Source organism: Mustela erminea, chromosome 3 (assembly GCF_009829155.1).
Source record: "Mustela erminea isolate mMusErm1 chromosome 3, mMusErm1.Pri, whole genome shotgun sequence".
Taxonomy (NCBI): Eukaryota; Metazoa; Chordata; class Mammalia; order Carnivora; family Mustelidae; genus Mustela; species Mustela erminea.
This window is the reverse complement of record NC_045616.1, coordinates 100,169,136-100,186,915: the sequence shown is the minus strand read 5'-3', so window position 1 is coordinate 100,186,915 and position 17,780 is coordinate 100,169,136. Positions and strand designations below refer to the sequence as shown.

At 55.5% G+C, this 17,780-nt stretch overlaps 1 protein-coding gene across 11 annotated transcripts; it reads right to left on the bottom strand.

The window, feature by feature from the left end:
* Nucleotides 1–221: 221 nt before the first annotated feature.
* Nucleotides 222–16,521, bottom strand: RNF44 (ring finger protein 44). 11 transcript variants are annotated; one of them, XM_032336946.1, is made up of 12 exons: nucleotides 10,887–11,233; nucleotides 10,101–10,155; nucleotides 5,796–5,947; nucleotides 5,398–5,617; nucleotides 4,809–4,976; nucleotides 4,218–4,391; nucleotides 3,944–4,105; nucleotides 3,736–3,860; nucleotides 3,324–3,411; nucleotides 3,114–3,235; nucleotides 2,880–2,979; nucleotides 222–2,689 (listed from the first exon to the last, which is right to left on the bottom strand). In XM_032336946.1, exons 1-12 carry the CDS (start codon nucleotides 10,892–10,894, stop codon nucleotides 2,627–2,629), a joined length of 1,437 nt encoding a protein of 478 aa, XP_032192837.1. In that variant the 5' UTR covers nucleotides 10,895–11,233; the 3' UTR covers nucleotides 222–2,626. The 11 variants fall into 11 exon arrangements, with proteins under 11 accessions (XP_032192837.1, XP_032192842.1, XP_032192841.1 ...); XM_032336951.1 differs by lacking the exons at nucleotides 10,101–10,155; nucleotides 10,887–11,233 and adding exons at nucleotides 7,845–7,932; nucleotides 16,432–16,521 and having other exon boundaries at nucleotides 2,627–2,689; XM_032336950.1 differs by lacking the exon at nucleotides 10,101–10,155 and adding an exon at nucleotides 7,845–7,932 and having other exon boundaries at nucleotides 2,627–2,689; nucleotides 10,887–11,245.
* Nucleotides 16,522–17,780: the final 1,259 nt, after the last annotated feature.

Sequence of the window (17,780 nt, the reverse complement as noted above, 5' to 3'; positions counted from 1 at the left end):
TGCCACTTGCCAACAGAATCCTGCCTAATTTGAGTGTGAAGCAGATGGCCCAGAATGTCATCACTAACCTGGCTTGGCAGACCCTCTTGATCAGGAGGTACCCCCAAGGTGCCACAGCAGAGAACAGTCTTTTCTGCCCACCTCATCCCTATCCCCTACCCACTCTCAGACTGACATTACCCCTACTTCCCACAGAAAGAACACAGGTAGCCAAAGGCAGCTTGGGCAATACTTGATATACATCATACATTTATTAGTGAATATCCCTCTGAAATCAGCAACAATATTAAAAAAAATAATGATTGCACTACTTGGTCAAGCAGAACTAGCAACTTTCATTTTAAAAAAAGTACAAATCTGTTAAAAATTTCAATCAGTATACACATATATATAATACAACATACTAGTTATGTTAAATGCTACAAACCAATGTGAATCCAATGGAATGGAAAAAACCACACATTTAAGCTTTAAGAACCATTTTTTTTTCTCTATATATTAGCATTTTCTCAAATACATACATGGGAAAAATGAGGTAACTGTAAAATGTGCAAGGAACAGGGCCCCCCAAATTACATGTATTTTTATATATATATATGTAATTTTATATATATATATATGTGTGTGTGTGTGTGTGTGTGTGTGTGTGTATACACACACACACATATACATAAAACACCTTTCTAACACAGAACACAGGTGCTGGGCCCAGCCAGGGCTGGGGGATGGTGCCCACTGTCATGCCTAGGCCAGAAGTTGGTAAATAAAAGAGTAAACAATGACAAGCCCCCACCACAGGAAATCATTGGTAACATGGCATCTATAGCAAGGTCGGCAAATCACAAACATCCTAAATAATTGTTTTATAAATCTTTTTTTTAATGATTTTTTTTTTAAATGTTGTGTTCCCCCCCAGAGCTGCTCATCGGAATGACTGCTGCAGCCAACACACAACCCGTGAGCCTGTTTCCGCCCGCCCCAGGAACCTTGAGGATCTGGAAAACCTTTTGTCGGGGTGGGAAAGGGAGGGGGGGTTTGGAGAGGGTGGTTCTCTGTAAAACACATGGGGTTTCAACACTGCTATAAATATAGAAACATCACCTGGAGTTATATACAGTAAGACTTTGGGTTCTCCATGGGGGTGGGGCCAGGCTGATGGGGCCCCATGGCAGGCTGAGGGGAGGCAGGGAGCCAGGGCCGCTGCAGGGAGAACGAGGGTGGTTGGAGCATCCCTGAGGCAGCAGGCGCCAGGGGCTGCCTGCTAGGATGTGCCGGCCCCACACGCGGTTCGTTCGGGGCAGCAACCCCAGCTGGGGGTAGGACAGGAAAGGAATGGGACTAGGGAAAGAGAAGATGGGAGCTCAGCCAGACCCTACCGGGGACCTCCTCCAGACCTTGGAGGGCAGGGCTCAGGCTGGGAGGGGGCCCCTGGAGGTGGGGTCCACGCCCTCCCTGGTCCCTGTCCTCCTGGGACTTCCTTGGAGGAGACTTGCCCCGTCAGGTGGGAGACAGGCCCTGGCTGGAGGGAGAAATGCCCTGAAAAGCGTACGGTCCCGGTAGGCTCTGGGGACATGTGCAGTACAGTGCATGGCAGTTATCAGCTGAGCACAGACCACCCCCCAACCCCAGCCCTGACTGCCAGCCGCCCAGCCCAGCCCCAGCCGCACACATGCATGCAGACCAGGCGGCACCACCAGACCATTCCCGGCCCCTGGGCGCTTGGTCCTGGTTGGTCCCTATATCCCCCATTAAACCAAAAGGAAACAAATTATTTAAAAATCCACACCCCCCAAATCCTACACGCGATTTTGGGCCAAATGAATAAACAAAAACTGCTGCTCCTCACGTTCATGCAAAACAACAGAAAGGGGAGATTGGGCGTGTGTCTGGCTGCCGTCACTGCCAGGAAGGGGTGGCCGCCAGGAACACAGGAGGTCACGTCTCCCCTGCATGGCCCAGGCCCTCTCAGGTCACAGGCCACCCCAGCTCAGGGCCTGTCTCCCATCTGCTCAGGAGGCTGGCCCTGATACCCTCCAGCCTGGGGGTGGGCTGGAATGTTGTGACTGGGGTGAGGGTCCTTGAGGGAGCCAACCCTCACAGCAGCCTGGGTAGGGCTGGCTGCCTGAGTCTGGGGTGAAGGCAGGAGGACCCAGGCCTGGGGCTCAGGAAATGGCCTCATGCTTGCTACCCTCTGTCCGCACGCAGCATACCATTTCAGTGCAAGAGACCAGGCAACCCAGGATGGAGCCCCCTATGCCCATTCTGGGGCTGAGGATCTCCCCCAGCTGCACTCGGGGTCGGGGGTGAGGGGATGGACTCCTGGCTCCCAGGGCTGGCAGGAAAAGGAGACAGACTTGAGGGCAAACAGGAGGGAGACTGAGTGAAGGAAACTCAGGCAGCTCCGTGGTGGGCAGACTGGCAGGCAGATTGGGGCAGGAGTCTTTGGAGCTTGGCAAATGCAGGGGCTTATTGCAGGGACTTCTCTTGGGGCTGACCTGGCACCAGCTCTGGAGATGCAGGCGGGAGTGACGGGGCAGGCCTGGGCCACTCCCTCCCCGTCCTCCCCAGGTCCCCCAACCCAAGCTTCCAGAGCTTCGGGCAGGGTTATCCTGGGCGGCTGTGAGCCTCACTCAGCCTCCCTGGGCACCTCGGAGGCATCGGCCCGGCAAATGGGACACGTCCGGTTAGCCTGGGGGAGCAGCCACACATCAGGCTCCACTCTTGCCTGTCCCCCACCCCAGCTGGGTCTATTCTACCTCTGGGATCTGGTCCCTGAAAAGAGCCTGAACTTCTAGATGATGACAAGGGAAACCCTCCAACGTCCACCCCCCTCCCTTACCACATAATGAACATCTGGCATCTGGCCTGGGTTGCATTACCTTTAACCACTTGTCAACACACTTGGTGTGGAACTCATGGTTGCAGGGGAGGACTCGCAGCAGCTGCCGTGCCTCGAAGTCACTGAAGCAGACAACACACCTGGGAGGGGGCACAGAGCGTCACTGATGGCAGGGGGAGGCTCATCACATAGTACAAAACCCCCTGGAGAAAGGGGTCCCCTTGTAGTCTCCCTGTGCTCACAGAGGGGCAGGAGATGGGGGCACAGCACTCACAGTGTCTGCTCTGACTGATGGCTGTCTGGGTTAAAGCGGTACGATGGGAGCTGCTCGATGTCCGCTTTGGTGAGGCCTCGGGGCTTGGCATCTCCTAGCCGCTCTGCCAGGTTCAAGAGGGCCTGTATCCGGGCGGGAAGGGAAGGTCATTAATACTCAGGGCTGGAGGTCCCCCAGGCTCCCACCTCCCAGGACAGTGTTCCACGGGACCTCATAGTTCTCCATCTCCACGTCATCCACATCGAGATCCAGGCTGATGGTGGGCCCCATTGCTGTTGGTGACATTGGCAGCATCGAGCTAGGGGAGGGGGAGACAGGTGTGGGGGGCCCAGGGTCAAGGTCAGTAGGTGTAGGGGGTGCAGAGCTGCTCCCGACTCCCTCTGTGAAACAAAGCCCAGAGCTCTGCACCGTTCACACCAGGGACTCCAGTGTTTGTCCCAGGACATTGTAGGAGGGCCAGGAACCCAGTTGGTGAGTGTTGAGAATGTATATATGGTTTGGTGGAGATGCCAGATGGCTTCAGAGGCCCCAGGCACCCCATGGGGCTTTGTTTGGGTCCAACAACTGGAGGCCCCAGGAGACCACAGCACCATGGCTCTGGGGCAGATGTACTGGTACTTACAGGAAGTAGGGCAGGAAGCTGGGGTAATACGGTGGCGGGGGTGGCGGTGGGGGTGGTGGGGGCAGCGGCTGTTGCAGGCGGTATCTCTGAGTGCTCAGTCTCCGTGGCATCACGTGGGAATATGGCTACGAGAGGGGTGCCAGGTGCAGATCAGCCCAGTGGACCTGTCTCCTGATCACTCTAGAGTCTGGCTGGGGACGGTACTTACCACACCGAAGGACAGCTCCTGGTGCAGTGGATCGTGGGGCAGGTAGTGCAGGGGCACAGATGGGGACAGGGCTGGGCCTGGGGCAGAGGTGGAGTAGGTGAAGCTCCCCAAGGGGTGCTGGTCCCCCCGCAGGTCCACATCGTTGTCAAGCCGCTGCAGAGGCTGGAAGAAGAAGGGGGGGTGGTGGGGGCGGTGGGCAGCCAGACTCACTAACAAGGGAAGCCATGGCCCCCATGCCATCCCCTAGAGCATCAAACCCATTGTCCAGACTCACCATCCGCGGGTGCTGGGCCTGCAGCGATACAAACTGCCCAAGAGGTGCCATGTGGGCAGGCTGGGGGTGTGGGGCTGGCGGTGGGGGATGCAGGATGTAGTGGTCACTGGAGATGAGGTGAGGGTAGGCCTGATAGGGCACGGGGAGCTGCTGCATGGTACACGCCTGGATCAGCTGCCAAGAGAGGGAGGGGGTAGGGGGCTGCAGAATGTTCTAGGCTCTGGGTTGCGCCTATGCCTGGGCCAAGGGCCAGGGGCCATTCTACCCATTGAGAGGTGACCTCACTGAAGCCTTCTGGCCCCTCCTACCCCTTCCAGAGGCCACCCAGGCAGGACACTACACTCTTTTAAGGCCCACAGTTACAATTCCAAACCACAAGGTAGGCACTGGGTTGGGAAGGTCCCTGAACCCTGAGGTGCTCCCTCACTATCTGCGAATGTACACGTGCCTTTCTGGGCAGGGTGGAAGCCTGGAGCTAGGCAGGCGCTCTGATAGTGTGGATGGGTGTCATAAGCTCAGTTTGCTTCTGCTGCTGGCCTTGTCTGAGGCTCTGAAGTGGGGATGGAGCAGGAGGTGGAGGCACTCACTCACCGGGGGTGGGAGGCAGCAGAGGGGGTAGTGCTGCCCGCTGAACATCACGGAGCATGCTGGGAGCTGCTGGGCACTGCAGCCAGGGATGTGTTGGCTTGTAGGCAAGGGAAAGCCTTGGGTCGTCACTGTCGTGACTGTGTAGGACAGAGGGACAGGTCCCTGGTGCACCTGTGGGCAGAGAGAAACCCGGGAAGTGTAAGGAAGAAATAGCCATGCTGCTGCCCTCAAATGAGAAAGCCCTACTGGGCCACCTCCCTTCCCTTCTCTAGCTGGGGCCTACCTAGGTACCCACCTGCCGGTACTCCTTGTCCCAAGCCCTAGAGGGCAGAGAGAACCCTCTGGGAACCTGGGAGGGGCTTCCAACTCTACCACTCACCCACTGTGTATTCCTAAGGAAGGCCCTTCCCTTCTCTGGGCCTTAATTTACCAACCTGTAAAACAGGGCTAATAACGCCTCACTGAACATGCAATGAGTAAAGCAAGGGGAAATCAGGGTTCTGCTACCTCTGGTCCTCAGACAGGCTTGCCAGAGGCTGGTGGGGAGGGGCCAGCAGGGTGGGGAAACGGAGGTGATGGGTATTCTGCCTACCTGCTCGTGGAGATCAACCATGAACGGGCTCTGTTGGGAGGCTGGGTGCAGCATTCGGGGGCTCCTGCCGGCAGGAGCCGAGGCTCGGTGCTCCTCTACAGGGAGGTGTGGTGGTCGGGGTGGAGGCTGCTGGGAGGGTAAGCGCTCATCCTGGGCAGGCAGGCTGGCCAGGGGGCCCTCGCGGCTGGGGCTGCACCACAGAGAGGAGGCCCCAGTAGGACTGAGGGGAGCCACTCATTCAGAGAGCATGGAGAGAAGCCAAGGTCACTACCCACTAGGGAAGGAAGACCACTCAGGGCCCTGTGCCCTGCCACCCCTGGCCCCTATGCCCCAACCCAAGCTGAAAGCGCTGGTACCAGGGGTTCTAAGCTCTGTAGGACTAGGAGGTTCCTTCCTACCTTCCCCGGAGCTGGCCCGGGGTAGTGCTGGGTCCTACAGAGAATCGCCGCTGACCCACAGGGGCAGAGGGTGGCCACCTAGTCACTGCCAGAGCCCATGGTCGCATCAGGGGTGGCAGAGGGGTGGAGGGGCTGGGCCAGGGCTCACAACCCTAGGAAGCAAACAGATAAACAACCTCAGGCACACAGAAGTCCAGTCACTTGCCCCATTAGGGATTGTGGAGACAGAATCAAACCTCAGCAGTCTGATTCTAAGGGCTACTATGTCCACCACGCCACTGTACTCCACTGCGCAGTGTGCACTCTGGGTCTGGCCGCCTTCATGGGCACTGGGGATCCAGGATGACAGATCAGGGACAGGGAGCCCAGGTTTCAGTTTCCTACTCTATGAAATGGAATCAAGTTCCCCTTCAGGGTTGTGGTGAGTTAAGAGGGCTGGCCAGCATGCTTCCAGGCCAGGTGGCTCCACTAAGGTTCCCTCAAGCTGGAGTCCCCAGGGCTCCCTGTTCTGGTGTGGTGGTCCATAACTTCAACCTCCAGGAAGCAGGGGGTCCTTGGGAGGGCACTCCAGCTTCCTCCATTCCATTGTGTTGGCTCTAGGGGGGCTCCAATCAGGCCTTCTCTTTCCACTATTGCCAGGTAAGAGGTTCTGACCCAGTTCCTGCCCTCAGGGGTTCTCAATTCAAAATCAGCTTTCTCTCTTTCCATAACCAGTTGCCACAGTGCCTACCCACATGTGACTTCATCTACTCTTCAAGGTCCAGTTCACAGACTAGAAAACTGAGGGTCAATGAGATTGAAAGAGACTTGGCCAAGTGTCAAAGCTGGGAGGTGAGCTGGCCACAAGCCTCTCACGGCACCCTGATGCTAGCAAGAAGGGGTCCAGCCCAAGCGCTCTGCAGGAGGTGATCAAGTGGCCACTGGTGGGTGGGTGCGTCTGGCATACAGCCAGGCCCTTGCTCTGGGGGCCTAACACAGCCCCCAAGTGGCGGTGGGGCTTGCTGAGAAAAAAGGGGAAGTGAGAACCTAAAGGAGGAAGTTGAGTGGGAATGGGGTGGGGCAGGTCTCCTCCCTTGGGTAGGAGTTGGGGGGTCCAGGTGGGATAAGCTGGGGGGACTATTTATTAACTCCAGAGGTTGGGATGAGGCCCTGGCGGAGAAAACTCTGGAACCTGTCAGGCCGTGCAAAGCTGAAGGGTGCATCAAATAGGACCAGCCCTTTGCTGTTCCTGCCACGGGGAGGCCTCCTCCAACCGGCCCTTCTCCATCTGACAGAAATCCTATGCATCTCCGACACCCAGCTTTCAGTGTTCCCTCCCTGCTGACACAGCTGGGGAGCCAGTGCATCATACCCTCAATACCTCATTCCCTCCTGCCAGCAGTGGCAAGAACACCTCCTCTGTGCTCGGCTTTACAAACCGGGGCCCTAACTCTCATAGCCAGCGTCCAGGGGAAGCTCTTCACTTGCTAGGATAGCACCTGGCCATGGCCACAGCCAGGCGTGTAAGAGCTGGAATTCACATTTCTCCTGCTTAACCTGGGTTCTGGCACTTGGCAGAAGGGAGGGCAGAGCCCAGTGACCGGCCTGTGTCCAGCAATGATGTGGTAAATACACTCGAGAGCCCATCACACAGTCTGGCAGGAGGGAAATTGGTGCCTATGATTAAAAATTGGGAGATTACATAAAAATCTGTTCCTTCCTGAGAGAAAAAAAAAGCAGAAAATCTGGTCCCACTAGGCCTTCATTTCTGCTTGGTTCCTCTCACTGGAGTGGGAGCTTTCTCTCCAGACCACCGAAAGTCCATTCTCTACATGCCCACCGTAGGTGACTAGGTCTGTAACCCCTGGGGTGAGCCGAGTGTACATCCTTCACACATGTGTACACCCACAGTCTTCCTGATTCTTGCTGACAATCCAGCCTAGCAAAAAGGCCAAGAGAGACTCCTAGTATACCGCTAAATATCTGAAATGAGAGACTCCTAGGCCACTCCAGACCTTCTGGATCAGAATCTTTGGAGGGTTGGGAAACAAAGACATTGAGATATTTTACCAAATTCCCCAGCAGTTTCTATGGCACAGCCAGGTTTGGGCACCTCTGCTCTAACTGACCTCGGAGATCCTGGGAGCCGACAGTCCTGCTGATAAAGAATAGTAACAGTAATGACTATGACACTTCTCACATGCCATCCTGAGTCCTCATAGCAACCCTCAGATGTAAGGACACTGAGGCTCAGTGAGGTGAGGTCCAGAGTCTGTCAGCCAGAGCTGGAGTACACTGGGATATGGCCCAGGCAGCATCTTCAACGGCTCCAGGTTGCCTTGCTGAAGTCTGTGGGATGTGGATGGCATAGGCGCTCAGGCACATGGGAATCTGCTCTGGTCAGCCCCTTCAAAAACACCCATTCCTCAGGAAAGGGAAGTGGCAAGGAGCTGAGAAACCAAACCAGCAGACCAAAGGGCCTCCCGCTGTAGATGATTGTGCCAAAGTTTTAAGTGTCAACCCTTGCATTCTTCTACACGATACCCCAACTCTGGCCACAGTCCTGGCTGAGGATTGGGCACATCACTTCCCCTCTCAGCCTCAGCTTCTTCACCTGTAAGATGGAACAGCCAGATAACCACCTGCAAGTGGACTGGCAAGGACTGCGCAAAGGAAAGGTGATTTCTAAAGCGCATGTGTGAGTGATCACTATTAGAAATTAAGAGAGGTTAACCTCCACTCTCACCCTCACAAAAAGAAATCAGGTGCCACTTCAAGCTCTGCAAGAGATACTGGGAAATATGCCTCCCTAGGGGAAATCCCAGCTGGCAAGGGAAGGACCCCTGGTTCTTGGAAGTCCTACTAAGAACAGAGGTTGTGCGGAAGGGACACACCCACTTCACAGTTGAGGAAACTGAGACCCAGAGAAAGGAAGTAACTTGTTCTAGCCCACAAAGCCAGAGAGACACAGAACTAGTTCTGCCTTGCTGGCCACCAAGGCCCAGATCCCCCCAACCCCTGACACTCTCATTAGCATCAGTAGCCCCCAAACCCACCTAATCCCAACTAATTTCAGTACCTAAAGGGGATCAAGAGTTTTCTGTTTTAGGCACTCACTACTAACTATTGTGGTGAATGAAGCAAGTTGAGACCCAGAGTTGGAGGAAACAACTTGCTCAAGGTCAAACTGCAAGGGTGTCCAGGTGACCACCCCCAATTTCTGTCTTTTCATAGTCCTTGGTGCTGCACTTTCAATGAGGTGTGGATAAATGGGTCTGCAGGGTCCCATCCCTAAACCCAATCTTGCCTGAAGCAGGCACCACACTTTGCAGCCACCTCTTTCCCCAGGAGGCAGCCAATTCCCTACTTCCAGTGCCCCATGCAGCTATTCCAGTCCAAGTCTAGGAAACCCCTGCCAATTCATTTGCCCTGGGGATGTCTGCCTGAGAGCCGGAGTAGATTTAAGCAGAATGAGAAGCCCCCTTCCCCGCCAGGGGCAGGCTAAGCCACTACTGCCTGGTAGGCAAGCAGAGCTCTCCGAACGTGTGCTGCCTGGAGGTAGCTGAGAGTAGGACCATCAGCCTCAGAGCTAGGAGTCCTTGGATAGCCCAAGTTCCCTAGGTGACCTTGGTCAAGGAAATCTCTCTGCTTCTGTAAGCCTCAGTTGTCACAGCTGTGAAATGGGGGTGGAAATCTCTCCTTCCTAGAACGCCTAAATAAAGCCAAAAGAAGACGCAAGAAACCAGGTGGTCACATTAGCGGGGGAGGAAACCAGTGTTCCTGAAGGACCTGCCCCTCCTCAACGCGGGCCAGGCGCAGGGGCTCCGGGGAGCTTCCTCAGCCACCCCTCCCCGGGGATGGGGGGCCAAGGTACAGACACCCGCCCGGCGAGGAGACCCCCAACGTCCCCCCTCACTCATTTGTGCCGCGCTCGCAAGGACATGGGGGGCGGGAGGCCGGACTGCGGCGTTGGGGCCAGAGCGCTGTGACTTTAAGAGCCGAGGTTCCCGGACCATGTGCTCGGCGTGAGACAAAAGCAACAACAAAGGAAGTGGCGGCGGCAGGGGGAGGGGGCGGCTCCTTCCTTTCCAACCGCAGCACTCAGCCTCCGCAGCACTCAGCCTCCAGAGAAGGGAGGCTCGACCCGGCCTTGGGGGCTGGGGGGGGTGATCCTCCTTGATTCTAGAGGTCTCTCCTTATCCCCTCTGGACCGCCCGTGATTAACCCCTGCGGAGCCAGCTAGATCACAGCCCCCAATCCCAGGGGAGAGGGACAGGAGTTCCAGGGATGCGGAAATAGGGAGTTGGGGCTCTGGCCCCTACTCACCTTGGGCCGCCAGGCCACACGTTGGCTCCTTTGTTCCCGATCTAGGACGGCCAAGCTGGACAGAGGGGAGGGGGGCTGCCTGGACCCTTTAAGAGCCCCCGCCCTGCGGAACAATGTGCTCCCCTCCCCACCCCCCCGGTCCGGGGGCAGTCCAGCTCCTTCCGGGGCTCTCTCTTTGTTGTCGGTCCGCCGGCGTCTGCCTCGCGAGGCCCACGCGCGGTCTGCCTCTCAGCCCAGGCCCTCCGGGAGCGGGAGGCGGCGCAGGACGCAGCCGGGTTTGCGCAGCTGCAGGCGGCTGGCCCTTTAAGAACTGTCCGCGGCGGCAGCGGAATGTAACAAACCCCACATTTGATTCACAACATTCGAAGCGGCGGGGTCGCGCGCCGGGCGGGAGGGGGGCTCGCGGGGGCGCGCCGGGAGGTTCCGGCAAACAGTAGCCGGCTGCTGCCCGCGGCAGCCCAGCCAAGAGCTCCGCCCCGCGGGGGCTATGAGAGCCAATCGCTCGCCGCGACTCGGCACGTGATTAATGGGACGCCATCTTGAAAGGCAGATTTTCTTAAAACCTCCTCCTTGCCCCCACCTTCGCACTTAAAGTGACCGCCCTCATCACAAGCAGGGGGCGGGGCCACATGGCCTGAGCTAAAGATGGGAGACCCCGGGGTGGGCAAGGCCAACCAGCTGCAACTCGAACTTGCTATGCAAACTCGTGAACCACTCGCGCCTCTGAGGCTCAGTTTCCCTGCCGGAGAAATGGGTCCCCCTAGAAGAGCCGCAGCCCGGACTTACTGTGTCATGGTCTTCTCTTCGGGGACGGGGCGCTTCCTGGGATACTGAAGTGCAATGGGACTGACCTTCGACGAGGCAGGAGGGGCCTCTTAAACCAGCCCAACTGGGTTAGGAAGGCTCTAACAGCCTTGGGTCGGCAACCTCCCCGGAGATGACGTCAGCCCCAAGAGCTACCGCGCCGCGATGACATCATGGCCTGGCCGCCCTGCATCTCCTTGTTTATACTACGCGGCAGCTTTAAAAAGCTGGGACACCTGGGTTGCCCAACGGACCAATAGCGGGTGACCCATACAAACGAGCTAACGCCTGCGGGGCAAGGGGATTGGTCCTGCGTGCGCCGACGCCACAGAGACACTTAACCGCCCCGCCCCCGGCGTGGCCCGGGAAAGGGGCGGGGAACAGTTTGAAGCGTGAGCTGCTCTAGTCCGGCGCTCCGGTAGCAGTCGGCGCGTGGCTGGGAGAGCTTGGTCTCTTCCATAGAGGGCTCCCTGCTTAAGGGTTTTGGAAAACTAAGCCCAAATAAGTCTTCAGTTTCCTACTGCACTCCTCCCAGCGACGATGAGAAGGAAGGATTGCTACAGGATTTTACAGATGGGTCAGGAGGGTCAAGGGGGGCGTTACCCACTCACTCCAACTCACACAGCTATGAAGGGTGGCCAAATAGGTATTTGAACTGAAACCACAGCCGAGCTCATTCTCCTCTGCCTTAATACAGGGGCAACATTATACAAAGTGGGGTATTACCTCCACATCGATTATTTAAGGAAAAAAAAATCAGTAATGCTCTAAATATCCAAGAGCTGGGCATAGGCTGAAAAGAATCATGTGCATATGATCAATAACCAGACTGCTCCGCGTGGGGCTGCACTGACATAGGGCTACCCACTAAACAAGATGCCAATGCAAAATGTTAACATTTATTAAAGCCTGTGTGTAGAGCTACTGAGGGTGGGGTGGTGTCATATTCTATGCTGCTTTGGTGTACTTCATAACCCCAAATTTAAAAATAAAAATGGAAAGCAATTTGCTTGAACAGGGTGTTACAATGTATCCATTTTCCTGAAAACTGGATATATATCTGCACAGAATACTTCTGGAAGATACAGGAAACAACTGTCCTCAGGGAGAACTGGAAGAGAGTATGGGATCCGGAGGATAAGACTTTTTATTGTATATGCTTATGTACATTTGCTCTTAAAAAACAACAACAAAAAAAAAAACTACACAGGGGTGCCTAGGTGGCACAGTCGGTTAAACCTCCAATTCTTGGTTTCAGCTCAGGTAGTGATCTCAGGGTGGTGAGACTGAGCCCTGTGTTGGGCTCGGTGCTCAGCATGGAGTTTAAGACTCTCTCCTGGCTCAGGTCATGATCCCAGGGTTCTGGGATTGAGTGACACGTCCCTTGCTTGTTCCTTCTCTCTCTCAAATAAAATCTTTTTTAAAAAATTAAATTTTTAAAAATTACTGTGAAAGAGTATTTTTTTAAAATCTTCTAAGCCATAAAAACTTCTGTTCCCTTAAAGTAAGAAATCCAGAAATCCCCCTTCAGGAAAGTTATCCAGTGGAAACAACCCAGAAGTTTGGGGAACAGAGATACTTATTCAAGTTTTGTTTAGACCAGCCACAATCTATACTTGCACAGTGGATGTGCGGCCAGTAATGCAATGACTGAAGATGGTTCCCAGGGGCACGTTGCAGATATCTAAGCACGGGAGAGTAAGTTCATGATGCAGTACTGTCGATGTTACCTGCCCAACTCTAACCATGCTTTTAATTATGTGTGCATGAGAATGAATGGGGGTGTAGAGGGGATGCCTTTCTCTAAGCAACTCCTTTTCATCAACTCTCCCTTCTCCTATGTCCCTTCTGACCTTTTATTTCTCCCCATTATGTAAAAGCAACTAGAAAATCCTCCCCTCATTGGAAGATGCCACATTGTTAAGACCACCCCCTGCTTGCCTGTGTAGGGACAGAACCTGCAATGGCTCCCTACTGTCTGCCCCTGGTGCTGTCCTTAACCAGCTTCCCCTAGCCTTTCAGGCTCACCTCTCCCCAGTTCTCCCACAGCCACGATGGAGCACCTACTGGCCTTCCCTGCCTGCTATCTTCCTGCCTGTGCTTAGCTGGACTGCCTCCCTCAGATGCCCTCTCTCCTCCTTGCTACCAATCTATTTCTCCTCTCTGTCCTTCAGGGCTCTGTTCTCATCTCACCTCTTATAGGAAGCTCTGGGGTCTCCAGCATGTACTGAACCTCCCCCATCTCTGAACTCAGGGCTAGACGTACCCCAGTCTTCACTTCATATCATCTGATTTGCACGTAGCCCTGTCACGGTCACTTCACTTCATGTCTCACTCCATAACCCCCAGCTGGCCTAAGGGAATTCATCATCTTTAAGTGCACTATCATCTAGCCTTCACCAGAAGGGCTCAGTTTATGGGTGAGGATATGAGGCTCAAGGAAAGAAGTGACTTGCCCAAGAGTGACTTGCCGGAGAGAGACTACCTTACCACTCCTGCACCCTCAGAACGCAATTCTTCAGCCACAATCAAGCCAGGTACTTTGAAGCCACCAAACCTCTGACTGTACAACTCTAATTAAAACCTCCCCACCACCTTGTAACTCCAGCAGAACCCTGCTCAGCCTTTGGGGTTCAGTTCCAAGACTGCCTCTGCGAGGCCTCCCTGACCTGTTTTCTGCAGTCAGCTGCCCTGGCTTCCTTAATGCACAGCACAGCTGTTACCACACTGCACCAGGATGGCAGAAAAACCGTCTCCATGGGCCTGCTCCCCCACCTCAGCAGGTGCTGGCTCACACTGGGCAGCAGATGCTTAAGGAAGGGGCTTGGAGTTTGACTCTCACCTCTGATGCTACAGGGCTGGGAAAACCCTGCTCTGTCCTTTCTCACGCATGACCTTCTGGCTTACTCCCCTGGGAGGCCCTAAGCAAGCACCCACAGACCCCCAGGCTGCCCCCAGGGCCAGAGGCCAGTAACACTTCTCCTCCTGATCTGAAAAACCTTCCTGGGCACATGCAGAATCACCCTGGAGCAAGTGGGCAGGAGGCTCAATTTTACCAGATTCCCAGAGAAGCCAGAAGTCTGGGCTTTCCGGTGAAATCCCCTCAGGTTCACCTACAGGTCTGCTTGGGAACCCCAACGTGGTGATACGGCCTGCACATGTACTGTGTGCCCCACTCGCATCCACCCTACTCCACCCCTACCACTTGAAGACAGGTTCTGTTTTCATCTCACATATGAGGAAAGTGGTTCAGGAAGTGCCTCTCCTTGCCTCAGATCCCGGAAGTGTGGCCCAGTGGGTTCCAGAGGCCACAGGAGGGGACGGCTGATTCTTATGCAAGCACGTGCAGTGAGGTTCTGTGGAGAAATTCGGGTTCTAGGGTTTCCTGCACAATCTAAGGAAGTCCCATCCTGATCATCTCACTGGTCCTCCCGATGACCAAAGAGTTAGGCGCCAGGATTTTGCAGATGAAGAAATGGGTGAGGAGGGGGATGACTTAGCCATCAAGGGGCAAACCTGGGATCACATTCTAATCTCACATTAAGTTTGGTTCATGCAATACAAATGTCAAAAGAGAGTCCCCAAGGGTTGCTCAATAATAAAAAGCACAGATACACCAAGGCAAAAATAGACCATGGAGGCTCAAGGACTTGTGCATGAGCAGCAGAGGATTCAAATCCCAGTCCCTCCAGGGCAAAGCCCTGGATGTTACATTCCAGCTTCCACCCACAAGCCTCCTCTTCAGATGGGAGGGATTCCACTTTGGCAGAAAGGGGGGTGGTCATGGATTCCTGCTGGGGCCCTGCCCTTCCTAAGAACTTGGACAGCTCGCTGCCTCCATTTTTCCCTCAGGGTCAGAAAGCACCCCACTCCTTTCTTCTAAGACTCCTCAACTTCTACAGATGAAGGGCCCAGTAGCCTGTGGAGCAGAGATTAAGGGATCACCCAGGGTCACACAGCACAGCCTGGTAGAGCCAGCCTGGGACAAAGACCTCCTAGCTACCACTGAGCATTGCGGACCTGAGCCCAGAGCCTCATACATCCCACATTGGGGGTTGATGGCCTCCCTGCCAAGTCCTCTCTGCTCAGGACACGCCTGAACACACCACCTTCACATCTGAGCTCCAAGCTTTGGCTCCCCTAAAAAGAAGTGGCTGTTTGTGCATATGGGGGTAGGGCAGGGCGTCCATTAAGGTGTTCACGGGCCTGGGGCTCAGGTCAGGGGTACTTTTAGTTCTAAGTTGGGTCAGTTATTTGGCTTTTCTCTACCTTAGTCTTATCTGTAAAATCAAGACAATAACACTAGTGACACATAATATTTACTGAGCACTTAGTGTGCACCACTATTATTCATCTCCTACAGGCTACTGAGGACAGGCACACACTGATGGTTAAATACAGAGCCTCTGGTCAGCCTGTCTGAGCTTGGAGCCTGGCTCTGCCCCTTATTAGCTATGTCATTTTGAGGAAGTCACCACCTTTTTACAGCTCAGTTTGGCCAGGGGTAAAACGGAGGGGACAGTACCTACCTCAGTGGGTCAACAGTTTCTCCCACTGTGTGTGCATCTTTGACCGACCTGCCCAACTTTCTGAGTCTGGGTCTGCACCTGAGTGTGTGAGTTTTGTGGGCACCGTGTTGGAAGGGGTTCCCCTTTCTGACTCCCTCCCCGCTGCAGCTCTGGCCGCTGTAACTCCCGGGGTCTGCAGAGGTGGGAGCAAGTACTATCACATCATCCAGAGATGAAAACCGGGGGCCTGCAGGAGTGCGGCACCTGGCAGACCCAAGGAAATGAGTTCAACTGGATTCCCCACTTTCTCTCCATGTAAGTTTCTCTCTTGAGGGCCAGGCTTCCTACCCCGTCCTGTTCACACCACCGCCCTGACCCCCGACAGCCCCTGAAGTTCGAGTCTAGAGATCCTTAGGCAACGGAAGCTGTGTGACCTTGCATAAGACACACACCCTCTCTGGACCGCCGCCCCCGCACCCGCCCCCGCATTCTGCCATTCTGAAAGCTGTATCGACGGCGCTGGGGTGTGGTGGCCTGTTCCTCGGACCCGCAGAGGCTCCAGGGCAAGGCTCGGGAAGCTCTGGCTCCCCAGCGGCTGGCACAAGGAGCGCTGGTAAAATGTTTGGAAGGACGTTACGAAGCCGGAGGACTGCGGCGCCACTTTAGTTCCTGTTCCCTGACAACCGGGCCCCTGCGCGAGCCGGAACCCGCGCGGGGTGGGGGTGGGGGTGGGTGCCGGTCGGGTCACGTGCGGGGCGCAGGGCACTCTGGGACTCGTAGTTCGTGGGGGGCTGTCCCCAAACGGGGGCACTAGGACCTAGCGGGCGGGCGGACGCCCTGGTGAGCGGAGCACCTCCGGCTCCCGGTCCCGGGACACGGAGCTCAGCACTGCAGACGCAGGCAGAGGCCTCGCTGGAAGTCCCTGAGCTACTCTGTCAGCCCGCGACCGCCCCCTATCGCTCCGTCCTCGCTGGCCTCGAGCCTGAGGCGCATGGCGCAGGGTCCCAGCCAGGCGTTACCTGGGACCGCGGCTGGGCTCCACCCCAACCGGGCGGCCGGCGAGTCGCTCCCGCTGCAGCCCGGGGTCCGGGTCCCGCTGCGGCCTGAGCGCCGCCTGCCGCGGCCCCCCCTCTGTTCCCGTGCAGTGGAACCGTCCGCAGACCTCACCACCCGGGCGCGCGGCCTACGGCGGCTGCGCAGCTTCACCCCCAATCTTGTGCGCGTGTGGAACTACCTGGACCGCACCAAGTGCACAAGAGCGGAGGGTGGAGGAGGCGGGGCGCCTCTAGGCCACGCCCCTCAGAGTGCGGCGGCAGAGGGCGTGCAAGGGCGAAGCATTAGGGCCTGGCATCCCAGCGGCTCACTTACTACCCGCGTGATGTTGGGCGAGCGAGTGACTCTGTCTTGTCTGTGAAATGCAGAACATAACGCGACTCCATGCCCGTTCAAAGAACCTTTGCTGCCCGGAGAGTTTGTCCCCCTCCCCGGCTTCGGATTGGGGGGGTAGGGTCAGTAATACAGAGTAAAGACTGCCGTCCGTAGATGTTCCCAGCTTTGGTCCCTTCTCTAAGCCTGTTTTCTCGTCTTCGAACTGCGAGCGCCGATCCCCTTTTCGAGAGGTTAGGAGACTCCAGTGACAATAGGACGGATATGCCCATCGCTAGAGACACCCCGGAGCAGAGCTGACCGCCCCCTCCTCTGGCCGGACATTCCCCACTCCCAGAGCGGATCCTTGATCCTGGTGGCCCCGCGTCCGTGGGCGGTTTAGCCGGGCGAGGACTACAACTACAACTCCCAGCCTGCCCCGCGCCCGCCAGGTCGATCCCGTTGTAGTCCCTGCAGGCCTCGCCTGGTAGAGGCTGCCCCACGATCCGGAGATGGGCTCCTCTGACAGATGCTTGGAGGCCGTCTTATTTTTTAAAGCTTCCATTTGTTGAGTTTCTATCACGTGTAAAGCAATGTTCTAAGTGCTTAACATGAATTAACTTCGTTATTCCTTAAAGTCTAACAACTCGGAGAGAGAAAATTATTATTATCCCTGTTCTATAGATTTGAAAACCGAGGCATTAGTGAGGTGAAGAAATGTTGCTAGGAAGTGGCAGACTCCAAGATTTCTACTCACTCCTGACACCTGGAGACTGCTTTCTGCCTTACTCCGGTTCATCCTTTAACAAACCTGTTTCTTCCTTCCCCTTTCCCTCATCAGAACTCCATCTACAGTAAGGTGTAATTTAGAATATATTTTACAGATAAACACTAAAATGCACAAGCCCTTATGTGTATAGCTTAGTGAACTTTTCATAAATGTATGCCTCCGTATAACTAAAACTCCAGTCAAGATTGAGAACATTTTCATCACCCCAGAAGG

Bases quoted from the DNA above. Each gene is read 5' to 3' on its own strand.
- RNF44 (XM_032336946.1), bottom strand. The intron at 4,392-4,808 runs GTGAGTGAGTGC...CTCTCTTGGCAG, and splicing joins TCTGCTGCCTCCCACCCCCG to CTGATCCAGGCGTGTACCAT. The intron at 3,236-3,323 runs GTCCCGTGGAAC...GCCCGGATACAG, and splicing joins TGGAGATGGAGAACTATGAG to GCCCTCTTGAACCTGGCAGA.